Below are 14,109 nucleotides of genomic sequence, written 5' to 3'. Positions count from 1 at the left end.
CGGTCATTCCATTTTTTTTTGTATTTTTTAATCCGACTGAAATTTTTTTGGCGCCTTCGGTATGCCCAAAGATGCCATTTTACATCATTAGTTTGTCCATATAATTTTCCATACAAATTTGGCAGCTGTCCATACAAAAATGATTTATGAAAATTCAAAAATCTGTATCGTTTGAAGGATTTTTTTGATTGTTTTGGTGTCTTCGGCAAAGTTGTAGGTATGGATATGGACTAGACGGAAAAAAAATGATACACGATAAAAATTTTTTTGGTGATTTTTTATTTAACTTTTTGTCATTAAAACTTGATTTGCAAAAAAACACTATTTTTATTTTTTTTATTTTTTTGATATGTTTTAGAGGGGTCTAGCTCATTTCCCCGAATGACATTTCCCCGAATGCCATTTCCCCGAAAATCATTTCCCCTAATTGACCACATCCCCGAATACCACTTCCCCTAATCAGCCACATCCCCGAATGCCATTTCCCCGAATATCATTTCCCCTAATCGGCTATATCCCCGAAGTGACACTTACGCCAATTGCCGTTTATTTAAATTTAATTTTCCCGAATTTTCATTCCCATAATAATCATCAAAGCCTTTTTCCATGACTAACCGTTATTATCTTTCTAAAATTTTTATGAACAACGGTTAGAAACACAATTAAAACCATTTCTGATAACTTTTATTTTTTTTTATTTTTATGCAAACAAAAAGTTATTGGCAAGACAACATTTATTTCGATGGATTAACTATGGTCCCCTTGTAAAGAGCTGTCAAGTAGGACCTTTTCTGCAAAGAAGGGCCTTAAAGTGACTTTTTAAAAACTGAATCAAAAATCCTTTTTAAATCCTTTGCGGTCGTTAAAAGGGTCATTGTACTTAGAAAAATAAGCTTTATCGTTGTGAACAATAATATCACAAATTTAAGCTTAATTTTAAGACCCAATTACAGTCCAGACTCGATTATTCGAAGCCTCAATTATCCGAAGTTTCGATTATCCGAAGGTTTTTATCCGTATCCGAAGTCCCGGATAATCGAATCACGAACAAAAAAACATTTTTTTTCGTTTTTTTTTCTTATCATAAAAATCAAATTTGAGTTCTGCAACCCCATTTTAGTCAAATTTGAATAGTTGGCCGCCATCTTAGATTTAAAAGTTTTAAATCACTTTAACGTAATTCAGGGTCATACTAAAAAATTAGGTATTGATTTTTTTTTTTCGTGATTCGATTATCCGAAGTGAAATTTTTCCGAGGCCTTCGGATAAATATTATTTTATTTGAAATAAATCGAGTCTGGACTGCACTAGATTTGTTTTGTTCAATTAACATTTGTATTGAACCGCATAATTAGATGATGTTTTTGAGAATTTTGCAAGGAAATCTGTCTTTTTGTCTTTTTTCGAATTTTGTTCAAGAACCCAAAAATCGAACAAATAGGTAAAAAAGGCTGGTACAAACTTAATTTAAAATTTTTGTTGATTATACTTTTCATCAGATCCCAAACCAGCAATGTGAATAAAATGATCAGTGTGAACGGGGTTCTGTACTACGAAAATCGCACGGTATGTTTTTTGAATCATAAAAAATAACAAAACGTCTATTGCATTATTATTATAAGGCTGGTACAAATATTTTTAAAAGTTTTTGTCACCCCCCCCCCCCCCCTTCAAAATTGGCCCGAAAAATCAGGGGGCAAAAAAAATATTTTACAATAAACTTCAAAATTTCAATGAAAATTCAAGTGCAACCAGCTGAAATCAAATTAAAATACATTCTTCTGCGTTTAAAATCATTTTTAGCATGTTTGGGTTTATTAAAAATCTTAAGATTTTTGAAAATTTTCGATGCAAAACCTTTTTTTTCGATACAATTTTTGTTTTTGTCAGATCTTAGATTTTTTGAAAACTAATGATTGCAAAACAACTGAACTAGTGTAAAATGCATTTTAAAACACTTTTTTCATTTAAATGTGAAGACTATGGCTTGTTATTTAATTTTTTATATTTTTTTATTTTTTTGCCCCCCCCCCCTTGACCTCGGCCAGGGCCGAGGGACAAAAACTTTTTTTAATATTTGCATCGGCCTAATGTCTATAAGAAAAAAGTATTTGTTTTCAGAATATATAAAAAAAGTCTGTAAAAACATTTATTGTATTTTAATCAATAGTACCAAACCATTCAACACCCCTTCCCCCTAAAATGCTGCGTCTGTTTCGAATGAAGCCAAAAATAAAGTTGATCATTCAAGGCCAATACGAACCGTTTGGTTGATGTTATAAAAATTGCCATCATTTGTTTGTTCCTTATAAAATGCTATTTCCCCGAACGCGGTCAAGCGGAAATGCCCGGTGCCCTGGAGCGCGCGCGCTCCTGGGCACCGGGCATTTCCGCTTGACCGCGTTCGGGGAAATGGCATTCAGGGAAATTACTTTTCAGGGATATAACTAATCGGGTAAGTGGCATTCGGGATTGTGGCCCATTCGGGAAAATGGCATTCGGGGATGTGGACGATTAGGGGAAATGGGAAATTCGGGTAAATGGAATTCGGGGAAATGACTATTAGGGGAAGTGTCTTTTCGGGGAAGTGGCATTCGGGGAAATGTCCCTTCGGTAATATGGGTTTCGGGGAAATGTCATAGATTCGTTTTAGAGAACATCAAATGCCAACTTTTCAGAAATTTCCAGGTTGTGCAAGAAATATTTGACCGAGTTATGAATTTTTTGAATCAATACTGATTTAAAAAAAAAATCGAAATATTGCTCGTAAAAAAATTTCAACTTCATTTTTCGATGTAAAATCAAATTTGCAATCAAAAAGTACTTAAGTGAAATTTTGATAAAGTGCACCGTTTTGAAATTAAATTCATTTTAGGTGACTTTTTTGAAAATAATCGCAGTTTTTCATTTTTTTAAATTAGTGCACATGTTTGCCCACTTTTCAAAAAAATAATTTTGAAAAGCTGAGAAAATTCTCTATATTTTGCTTTATTGAACTTTGTTGATACGACCCTTAGTTGCTGAGATATTGCCATGCAAGTGTTTAAAAACAGGAAAATTGATGTTTTCTTAGTCTCACCCAAACAACCCACCATTTTCTAATGTCGATATCTCAGCAACTAATGGTCCGATTTACAATGTTAAGATAAGAAACATTCGTGAAATTGTCCGATCTCCTCGAAAAAAATATTTTAATTTTTTTTAAATGAAAACAAACATTTCAAAAGGGCGTAATATTGCATTTTTGGCCCTTTTAAAATGTTACACACGGACAGACACGGACGACGAAACGCAAAAAGTAATTTTTTCAAAACTTTTTTTCGTAAAATCGCGATAACTTGTGATGTTTACAAGCAAACTCCTTATGTTTATATATCAAAATTTTTGTAATTGTTTGCTCTGCTGTCTTTGTAGAACATTGTTACACTCTTAAAAATAACCCTGCAAAGTTAGAAAACGCGAAATTTTAAAATTAAAAATTTAGTTCTAAATGAAAAAATACCCTTCTGGGTCAAGCACATTAAATTTCCCTTAAAATGATATGTTCCATTTTTATTTACAGTCAAGTAACGGAAAATGGCAGACTTTTTAAAACTTTTTTTGAGTTTTTTCCGTTTCCGTTTTCCGGAAATCACACCTCTTTTTTCGCATGTTCAAAATTTGAAGGGGTCGTACCGCCCCTCCGTCACGAGTTATCAAAAAACGGACCTCGGTGTCGTGATCAGGGACAAAAGTTACTTCTTATAACAAAGTTTCACGCAAATCGAAGAGGGGTCGGGGCAACTTTTCCCGATTTCATGTGAGTTGGTAGTTCGGTTGGTAGAGAATTACCCATATCAGAAAATGAAAAAAAAATAAAAATAGTTTTTTTGCAAATCAAGTTTTTAGTGACAAAAGATAAATAAAAAATCACCAATTTTTTTGCCATGTATCATTTTTTTCAGTGTAGTCCATATCAATACCTACAACTTTGCCAAAGACACCAAATCGATCAAAAAATTCCTTCAAAAGATACAGATTTTTCAATTTTCATACTTCATTTTTGCATGGACAGCTGCCAAATTTGTATGGAAAATTATATGGAGAATCTAATGATGCAAAATGGCTTTTTTGGGCATACCGAAGGCACCAAAAAAGTTTCAGTCGGATTAAAAAATACAAAAATTAAAATTAAAAAAAAAAGACTGATTTCGTGGAGAATTGCTCAAATGTTCTACTTTTGGCACAATAGAAATTGATATGGTGCATTTTCCAAGCCATGGCCTTAGAAAAACTGTCACGTCTGCAGATAAATCGTGTTAAGAATATATTTAAAAAATGTCAAATGTTTTCTTTAATAATGAGAAAAGGGCAAAACGTTAATTGATAAATAAACTTTCTGGAAATTCCTGCGCGCTAACATTACTGCTTAGAATCATGATTATTATTTGATTTATTGACATTTTTAGATAACTGTTTAGAAAACTACTATGGCCGGCGACAAAAATATTCAAATTGATCTCCAAATGATTGTTTGTTTTTTTTTTGCAGAGATAAACTTCAAATATCAGCTGCGACCGTAAAGTATATAACTGTAGCAAATTAGCGTGAATTACACTTTAACGTATTCATAACGCTGAAATATGTTTGAGTAAAACCTTTTTTTCCAGAAAGAGTTACACTTGTCGAGTTTTCTTAAACTAAAATTATATTATCGTTTTAATTTTTGGGTATGTTAAGCCCTTACGAAAAGCGTATTTAAAAACACATTAAAAGCAAAAATAAATTAGTTTTTTTTACCTTTAAAAAAATTCAGACTTGGTATTTCGTAAATATAAACCAATAAACAATTTTCTGTAAAAGAATTTTATTGTATTTTTTATAGCTTGATTGTAGAAGATTTTAAGAGTTTTTTTTAAAGGTCCTATAAGCTCTCGTGTTTCCTATGGTCCTAGACTTTAAAAAAGCTCTAGATTTTTTTTATAGAGCGTTAACTCATAACAAGAAAAAAAATCAATTTAACAAAACACTACTCACCACAACAAAGGATAACAAAGTCAATTCCAACGCGAATCAGTATTCGCTTGGTGTCGTCCATTGTGGAGGTACTCTCAACGCACTCTATGATTGGCACTTCACTATTCGGATTGGACACTGCACTGTTGTTGCTGTTGGAACTATCACATGCATCCGCGGCCTCCTGGGATGGAGAGTTGTTGGTGCTTCTGCTGCTATTGGCAAGTTGCGACGACGATGGTATGCGTTCGTTGCTCTTCAACGGCGTTACCTCAGATGGTGGTGGCACTTCGGGACTACTCATTTATAATTGCACACGATTTCGCGACGTTACTTATCTTGATTGCTTTCCACTGAGTCACACTGGTATTAGACGTTGCTGAGCCTTCCCCTTGAGGCGTCGTAAAATCACTGCATTTTTTTTAACAATAGTGATGATTCACACGCCTCAGCAACTGATTTTCATCGTTTGATGTTTTTTTTTTCCTCAAACAGTAACCACTCACTTAAGGCCTATGATTTGGGGTGCGTTATTTCGCAGCACTCATTAATTACGAACATAACGTTGATGATCCAGAAGGCGAACTAAGAACATTCGTCACATCCAGGTGGGTGAATATCTGAGAAAGAGAAAGTATAGTTTTTGCTATATTATTAATCCAGATCTACTGGAATATCTGTGGCATATGTTACTAATAAATAATAATCCAATTTTTGATCTTTAAAAAGCATTGGAAAGAAGAACTTTTTAATGTTAAGAAAATTGACTTTTTGGAAGTAAGGCAGTTGCAAATATTTTTCAAGAGGTTTATGTCGCCCCCCCCCTTTAAAATCGGTTCGAAAAATCAGGGGGCAAAAACAATTTTCAACACAATTCAAAATTTTAAAGGAAATAGAAGTCTAAATCTAAGTCAAGGCTAGGTACTCAAAAATTTAATCATTTTCACAGAGTTGTGAATATTTTTTTGTTGTTGTAATTGTTGTATCAAACGTTTGACGAAACGGAACAAAATCGTTTTTTATGATTTTTTTTATACTTCTTGATGAATGGATTTTTGGACGAGTTTTTTTTATATTCCAAATAAAATTGCGCAAGGACACGATGGACCAACTCTACGCTGTACGATTTGAAAACGACAGAAGCGCGATAAGATAAGGTGAGATATCAATGGTAACGTTTCCAACTTCAAGTGGTGTAAAAATATGACTGAATTTATACTGTCACTCAAAAAAGCACTTCTCCGCATAAAAAAAAAAACTCAGGGACATTGTATAAAATCTTCCAAATTGAAGGCATCGATGCGGAAACCGGTTTGTCGACTGCGGCGCGGGATTATGTATCATTTCTCGCTGCAGCTGAATTCACCTAAGGCTTTATTTCTCGTTTTCTTTGTCGTAAATATTACCACAGTACTACACGGTGACGTCACTCAATGTCAATATTATTCAATGTTATACATATTTTTTTCTCACCTGCAGACTATACAAAAATAACTCACTATTTTATATCAAAGGCACATGGATTACTGTCGAGTAATTGATGTTTACAATTTGGTTCTGGTTCAGTACGGCTTTTTCACAACAATCGAGTAAATAAGACAATCTCCGATATGTTCCGCCAGCGGTCGCAAAGGAGATTCACATCCAGCTCGCTCGACAAAAAAAATCACACAACCATTCCCGCGGACGTCTCAGCTGCTTCTGAGTGGAGTATTCATTCCATGATGAGCGAAAGAGTGCAATGAAATGCAGTGAAATGTTTCCCTACTGTGGTATGCTGTGTCTGTCATAAGTATCGAAATAAACAAGTCAAGACACGCCCGAAATCATCAGCTGTGGTGAGTGGTGAATGAAATGTTTCATCTATTAATCTTTTGGCGTGACTTCCTTCACAACATTAAATATGTATTGAGGTTTTGCAGGTTTTTAGTCCTTATAAAAATGAAAAAACCCAGCATCCAACGTGGTTTTGATTGAAATATGTTCAGAGAACCCCAAAAATGAGTTTAGAAACATTGGTGGATGAATTACGTTCAGAAAACATGCCAGCATCCAAGATTGAAAATTTTAAATTAGCCAAATATTGAGAAATTCAAATATCAAATATTCCAAGTCCTTATAAAAATGGAAAAACCCAGCATCCAACGTGGTTTTGATTGAAATATGTTCAGAGAACCCCAAAAATGAGTTTAGAAACATTGGTTGATAAATTACGTTCAGAAAACAAGCCAGCATCCAGGTTATTGTACTGAACGGCTTTTATTTTTTTTTAAGTTTATTGAATGGATTTTTAAAGGTTGTTTTCGTCTCAGAATTCATTATTTTGACTATTCTAAGCTAAATAGTTACTAAAAACAACTTTTTTAAGTAGTTTAAACTTGGATGCTGGATCTGGATGCTAGGTAGCGGTTTCCGAAATTTGGATGCTGGGTTTGGATGCTAGGTAGCGGTTTTCGAAATTTGGATGCTGGGTTTGGATGCTAACTAGGTAGCGGTTTTCGAAATTTGGATGCTGGGTTTGGATGCTAACTAGCGTGAGCTGAACCTGACGAGTTGTGCTCTCGCATTCCGTTCTCAGGAACACTCACTGCAGGTTGAAAAACTCTTCATCAGCGAATGTAAAGACTCCAAAATTTTGTGATTTTGCAAAATAAATCTCAGCATGAAATAGCAAAGTTTAAATGTTAGATTCTTTAAAAAAGCCATCATATGATTTAATTGAAAACACGTTGCTTTGACACTTAGATCGACGAGCATCTTGACATTTTGTCGCCTGGACATGCACAAAAGTATCGACGCTTCTTTTCGGCTGTTTTCCCGTCAGCTTGATTTCTCCTCGACTGGGTTGCAGCTGACAGACCGGACGACAAACACATTTTGATATCGTACCATTCCGAAGCGAACGATGAGCCAAAGTGATATTGAATTTCTAAAATCGCAGCTTTCTTCGGCAAGAAATGAAATAAAAAACTTAAGGTAATTCTTGAAGCGTTTATTTCAAAGCACTAACAGTTTTTTCCGATTGTTTTTCAGACAGCAGATAAGCAATTTACAACGTGTCCACCAGAAGGATGTTCAAAACATTAGATTTTCACTGGAAAATTTCCAGTGCAAATCGTGCAGATCCAGCTCAGATGCAGAAAGTCCTGTATACGCCACGGAGCGAACTGAAAATGTGAGTTTTTCTACCATGTTTTATGTTAGGATTAGAGCGTCCAATTTCCCGTCCTGGAAAAATTCCCAGGAATTCCGGGATTTCCCGAAAAAATATTACCCGTTTCCCGGGAAATTTGTAAATTTCCGGAATTCCGGAATTTAAGCAAAAGCACACATTTTCTATACTTTTGGAACCTTTTTTAGATGGTTATAGAAAAAAATGAAGATGATTTTGTTCAATTAAATTTATTTTATAGCACATACACAATTAATCAGATTATCAGACACTTTGATATCTGATAATATTAATTTTTGAAGCTGCGGGAAAATTAAGTAAGATTTTTCAAGAATATTTGGAGTTATTTCATAAAAAATATATTAAATTGAGAATTTTTACGTTTTTGTTTACCATAATCTAATGAGTTGAAAATCAAATTGGAATCTTAACATTTACATTGTGACATGATGTTAATTCCAAATATTTGAAAACATTGAGTTGTTTGAAATAAAACAAACAAGAGAAGTTTGATTTTTGCTTTGCCACTTTGTCCAAGAACTGAAACCAATGTGACTTTTTTTGGAAAAGTTATTTGTCATGAAAAACATAATTCTGCATGTTTTTTCCAACTTTTTGTATCAAACCACGCTCTCTTCTACTGGTCACAGAGGCAAGAAAATAATTTGTATGATTGTGGAGTATGGATTCATTTTAGGGGAAATTCTCTTAGGTTTCGCAGCTTAAGCACACGCTCCTAACTCCATCCAATTTGCTATTTTTTCTATTTAAACAAGTAATTTTGCAAAACTTTTGAAAGTAACTTGTTTGCTCACTTCTTAATGAGCTATTTATCAATCTATTTCAGTTGAAATCGCCTTCAATGAGTTGTAATTGAACGTCATTGTGCTGACCTGCCAACATAAGAGGTACGATGGAATTAGATGCTGTTCCACTACTTACTGTCTAATTACCTTGATAAAAAAATAAATGACATTATTTTTTTGATTTATTGTACTATTGGAGCTTATTAAATAAGAAAAAGATAACATTTTCTTGCAGTTTTATGATTTTTTACATGCAGTTAAGCTGTTAATTCATCTTCACACTTGTTTTAGCCTTTCAGTCGCTGTTCTAAACAACTTAGTTGTAGCAGAACGGAGATCAAAACAATTTTCAATAAATTTAAATTTCCCAGGAATTCCCGGGATTTCCCGGGAAATTGGAAGCTCTAGATAAGATTAATACCATTTTCAGTAAGAGAAAACAGATTAATTGGCTAATACTACCCATATTAAGATTGTCTTTGGGCTCTATCGGCTAAATAAAAACATTTCACGGCAGGGATCAGATCAAGCTTCGCATAAGGAAATTATTATTTTTCATTCAAAATATCTCTAACCCATGAGAGTTAGATAAATGCAATGTTACGAAAATGTTGTAAAATTTCATACAAACCTGTCAATATTCCGAACGATTTAAGAATGTGTACTATCAAATTTTATGCAAAATACTAGTGCGTCCATCCCGGGAATTCCCGGGACAAAAATCCCGGGATTTTTCCTAAACCGGGAATTCCCGAATCCCGGGATTTTCTATAATTTGTCCCGGGAATTCCCGAAATTGAAAAAAAATCATATTTTGGTCTGGAAATTCAGATTTGGTTGTGAAAATAGTAGAACAATAAAATGAATTAAAATTTGTATTCAGCAAATCTCAGCATTAAATTGGCATTTAAGGAAAAAATATTATAATTTGAATTACCAGGTCCGCAAAATGCCTAGTGCTTTACATTTTTCTCTATTATTTTATTTTTTGAAAAACTGGATATATTTACGTATATTTTCGATTTTAAATAAAAAAAAATAAATCTCATATCAAATTATTTATAATCAAACACCGGCATCTAGGGCAAATACGTACAAATGTAACGAATAAATACAGCTATTAAAGCAAAAAATATTTGCATGACGTTTTGGATTACTTCGGTTGAAACAGTAACAGAACAAAACAATTTGTACTTCCAAATGTATTGCTCTAAAATCTCCTGTACCTATTTAGACTGTAGTTCTGATTTTCCCTCGGTTGGCGGTAGTAACTTGAAGATAATTTGTAAAATATGTTTTATATAAAACAATGAATTCAAAACTTATCTAAAATTTTACATTGACTGGTATCATTTTATTTATTGTCGTTGTTTGTTTTCTAGCTGTTTTAGTCATGTCATATAAAATATATATAAAAGAAAAAAAAATATGAAAGAATTCCAAAGTTTTTTTTGAATAGGTCCTATAAACATATGGAAAACAAAAGCTTATTGGACCTTTTCAAAAAAAAAAAACTCAAGAATTATGTAATTTGATTCGCAAATAAAAAAATGATTAATCATAATGGAATCAAAAATAGTAGTTGATATAAAATTCTAAACACCACAAAGACAAAAAAAAAATTCTTTAAGATATTTTATAACTGTCGTCTTCGTTTAGATTGAAGTGAGGATTATAACCATTTGATATTATTAAGCTAATTCAATGATTTTAAGCTTGAAAACATAACAAATACAGTATGTAAAAAAAGTATTTACACCCCTTGGGCACTATGCACATTTTGTGATGAAACATGTAAAAAATTTAAAGTTTGACAGGAACCTAGTACTACGTTTTGTTCAGAAACTCATGCCAAACATTTTGCTACAAAAAGCTCATGAAAAGATGATTTCTATAAAAAGTTATATAACAAATACTATTACGAAAATAAAAAAGGTGCAAAAAAAGTTTGTACACCTTTCGAAAAATTAATATAAATAATGTTATTTGTTGACAAATCACCATAAATCCAGTCTCCCAACTCCAAATAGGCATCCTTGACTGATTAAAAAAATAATTTGGATTGAATATAAAGTTTACAAACTACTTAGTATAAAAGTTTATATAACTCTGGAAATTTTATATAAAACTTATCTAAACTTAATTTTGCAAACTTTTAATTCAACTAAATGTCAATATTTTACCATAGAATTGCTAAATAAACATTTTGGAGTGGGTATAACACCGTTTTGGGGGTATTTGTATCGATAGAATTGATTTTTCGTTGGAATTTTGTACCAACCCGGAATTACGTCGTCGGAAAATCCGCCGGCATCTGAACCGGCCCACAATTCACAAGTCAATCTATGTGGCATCAGAAAGGGCATAAAATTTCCGATCTTTTGATACCCATACATCCAGGTTTTCTTTAAAACCCACGTTTTTAAATACCTAGGCAAAAACGTTGTTATGGTTTCGTTTGAGCAACCTGCCAAAAATGTATGGAATTTCGTAATTTTTGTTCTCGTGGATCAAACTTACTTTTTGCCCAGGTATTTAAAAAAGTAGGTTTTAAAGAAAACCTATATGTATGGGTATCAAAAGATCAGAAATTTTATGCCCTTTCCGATTCCACGTAGGTTGACTTGTGAATCGTGGACCGGTTCGGATGCCGGCGGATTTTCCTACGACGTAATTCCGGGTTGGTACGAAATTCCAACGAAAAATCTATTCTAACGATACAAATACCCCCAAAACGGTGTTATACCCACTCCAAAATGTTTATTTAGCAATTCTATGGTAATATATTGACATTTAGTTGAATTAAAAGTTTGCAAAATTAAGTTTAGATAAGTTTTATATAGAATTTCCAGAGTTATATAAACTTTTATCCTAAGTAGTTAGTAAACTTTATATTCAATCCAAATTATTTTTTTAATCAGTCAAGGATGCCTATTTGGAGTTGGGAGACTGGATTTATGGTGATTTGTCAACAAATAACATTATTTATGTTAATTTTTCGAAAGGTGTACAAACTTTTTTGCACCTTTTTTATTTTCGTAATAGTATTTGTAATATAACTTTTTATAGAAATCATCTTTTCATGAGCTTTTTGTAGCAAAATGTTTGGCATGAGTTTCTGAACAAAACTTAGTACTAGGTTCCTGTCAAACTTTAAATTTTTAACATGTTTCATCACAAAATGTGCATAGTGCCCAAGGGGTGTAAATACTTTTTTTACATACTGTATAATGAAACATAGATTTTATTACTGATTCAAAAATTTCCCGGGATCCCGGGAATTCCCGGGATTCCAAAAATATTTTTCCCGTTTCCCGGGAAATTCAAAACCCGGGAAAATTGGACGCCCTAAAATACATGCCATTTTTTTAATCAGGTGAACTGATATTTGGCATAAGATTTCAAATGAGCATCCCCTAACGAAACTCCTTTCGCTCCCCACTATGATTTTTTCTGGCATAAAGATTACAGCATGTTTTGAAACTTGGTCATTACAGGATCAGCAAACTTCTGGCATCAGTTTCGACCCAATCGGCACTATAAAAACGGTGTTCTCCGATAAACGAGCCGTCCCTCGGCAGGCAAGTGTAGCCTCAGAACTACTTAGTCGTATTGAGCTAAATCCAATGATCATCAACAATCCGGAACACTCGCTCGAGGGGCTGGACAGTTTTTCACACATCTGGATATTATATCACTTTCATCGCAATGCGGCACATTTCAAAACAAAGGTAGCACCCCCACGCCTAGGCGGAATCCGAATAGGAGTGTTTAGCACCCGATCACCCCACCGTCCATGTCCAATTGGGCTTTCGCTTGTTCAGTTGGATAGAATAGAAAATTCTACTATTTATTTTTATGGAACCGACATGGTAAATTTTATTTTATGAACTATAATTTCAAATATTAACTTAACTATCTGGTTCCAGGTTGACGGAACTCCTGTGTTGGATATAAAACCCTATATACCTCAATACGATATTCCAGCGAAAATTGACCAGCAACAGTTCTTCAGCTCTAGAGAAGCACCGGATGGAGAGGAAGAACTTGCGGAAGCTGGTCCGTCTACCTCAAGCAAGACACCGTCGAACGTTATGGTTCCCAATTGGATTGCAAATGGTTCTACTTTGAATGTGTTGTTCAACGAAAATGCTTCTAATCAAATCCAACAGCTTGGCATTGAGCAGGTAAACTAATAGAAATAACTTTCAAACTTGATTTAAACAAGGGTTAATTTTATGAACAGAGATCAATTGTGGACATTCTTAAAGCGGACCCCAGATCAGTTTATCTTCGAACAAAGTATGGATCTCAAATTTATACTTTCCAGCTTGGAGAAAACACCGTAACATGCAAGTTTGACGACCAGCAGTCTACTGTGAATGTATTACAAATACGAAAGCTTGTTAATCTAAGTGATATGACCGATGAAATTGAAGATGAAAAGTTGAATTGATAAACAAAACATTTGTGTTATTTTTTGTACTTTTTAGAAATCCTGTGGGGAAAGAAATACCAAAGGTGTACTCTGCACATATTCATATAAATGTGCCATATGCAAAAACAGTAAGCTGAAAAACGCAAGAGAGTAGTTCTCTCAGATTTCGATCATTCGATTTTTTTGTATTTTTCAATCCGACTGAAACTTTTTTGGTGCCTTCGGTATGCCCAAAAAAGCCACTTTGCATCATTAGATTCTTCATATAATTTTCCATGCAAATTTGGCAGCTGTCCATACAAAAATGAAGTACACAGAAAAAAATTATGGTAATATTCATCAGGAAATGGTGACAGATTTTGTGGCAAAAAGAATGATTAATTTTACCCCAGTAAATGATGAATTTTCATCAGTTTTTGATGAATATTCATCAGGTTTACATTTTTAAACATTTTTTATGTAATATTACTCAAAAAAGAGGTAATATCCAACCTACCAAATTTTCAACATTCAAAAATTCAACTTTTTTTTTCTGTGTATGAAAATTGAAAAATCTGTATTTTTTGGAGGAATTTTTTGATCGATTTGGTGTCTTTGGCAAAGTTGTAGGTATGGATATGGACTACACTGAAAAAAATGATACACGGTAAAAATTTTTTTGTTGATTTTTTATTTAACTTTTTGTCACTAAAAACTTG

The 14,109-nt window shown here is 33.4% G+C and overlaps 2 protein-coding genes across 5 annotated transcripts in view; one reads left to right on the top strand and one right to left on the bottom strand.

Moving 5' to 3' along the window:
• LOC6030944 (putative phosphatidate phosphatase) overlaps positions 1-6,713 on the bottom strand; it is a 35,403-nt gene extending 28,690 nt beyond the window's left edge. Inside the window, exons 1-2 of one of the 2 annotated variants that reach the window (XM_001841752.2) lie at positions 6,469-6,713; positions 5,017-5,615 (exon numbers count right to left, since the gene is read on the bottom strand). In XM_001841752.2, coding sequence (XP_001841804.1) covers positions 5,017-5,299 — 283 coding nt within the window. In that variant the 5' untranslated portion in view covers positions 5,300-5,615; positions 6,469-6,713. The remainder of the gene's footprint in view (positions 1-5,016; positions 5,616-6,468) is intronic. The other variant, XM_038259462.1, reaches the window with a different exon arrangement.
• Positions 6,714-7,810: 1,097 nt separating this feature from the next.
• LOC6030945 (tRNA (adenine(37)-N6)-methyltransferase) lies at positions 7,811-13,433 on the top strand. 3 transcript variants are annotated; one of them, XM_038259464.1, is made up of 5 exons: positions 7,811-7,971; positions 8,029-8,170; positions 12,471-12,845; positions 12,903-13,160; positions 13,220-13,433. In XM_038259464.1, exons 1-5 carry the CDS (start codon positions 7,901-7,903, stop codon positions 13,427-13,429), a joined length of 1,056 nt encoding a protein of 351 aa, XP_038115392.1. In that variant the 5' UTR covers positions 7,811-7,900; the 3' UTR covers positions 13,430-13,433. The 3 variants fall into 3 exon arrangements, with proteins under 3 accessions (XP_038115392.1, XP_038115393.1, XP_038115391.1); XM_038259465.1 differs by having other exon boundaries at positions 12,462-12,845; positions 13,304-13,433; XM_038259463.1 differs by having other exon boundaries at positions 12,462-12,845.
• The last annotated feature ends 676 nt before the right edge of the window (positions 13,434-14,109 follow it).

The sequence above is a fragment of the Culex quinquefasciatus genome, chromosome 3, assembly GCF_015732765.1.
Source record: "Culex quinquefasciatus strain JHB chromosome 3, VPISU_Cqui_1.0_pri_paternal, whole genome shotgun sequence".
NCBI lineage: Eukaryota > Metazoa > Arthropoda > Insecta > Diptera > Culicidae > Culex > Culex quinquefasciatus.
Note: the sequence above shows the minus strand (reverse complement) of the source record. Positions and strands in the feature narration are given on the sequence as shown.

What these genes read in the sequence shown, in the direction of transcription:
- LOC6030945 (XM_038259463.1), top strand. Translation starts at nt 7,901, where the DNA reads ATGAGCCAAAGTGATATTGAATTTCTAAAATCGCAGCTTTCTTCGGCA. An exon ending in AATGAAATAAAAAACTTAAG is followed by an intron (nt 7,972 to 8,028) that starts GTAATTCTTGAA and finishes ATTGTTTTTCAG; the next exon opens with ACAGCAGATAAGCAATTTAC. An exon ending in CCACGGAGCGAACTGAAAAT is followed by an intron (nt 8,171 to 12,461) that starts GTGAGTTTTTCT and finishes TTTGAAACTTGG; the next exon opens with TCATTACAGGATCAGCAAAC.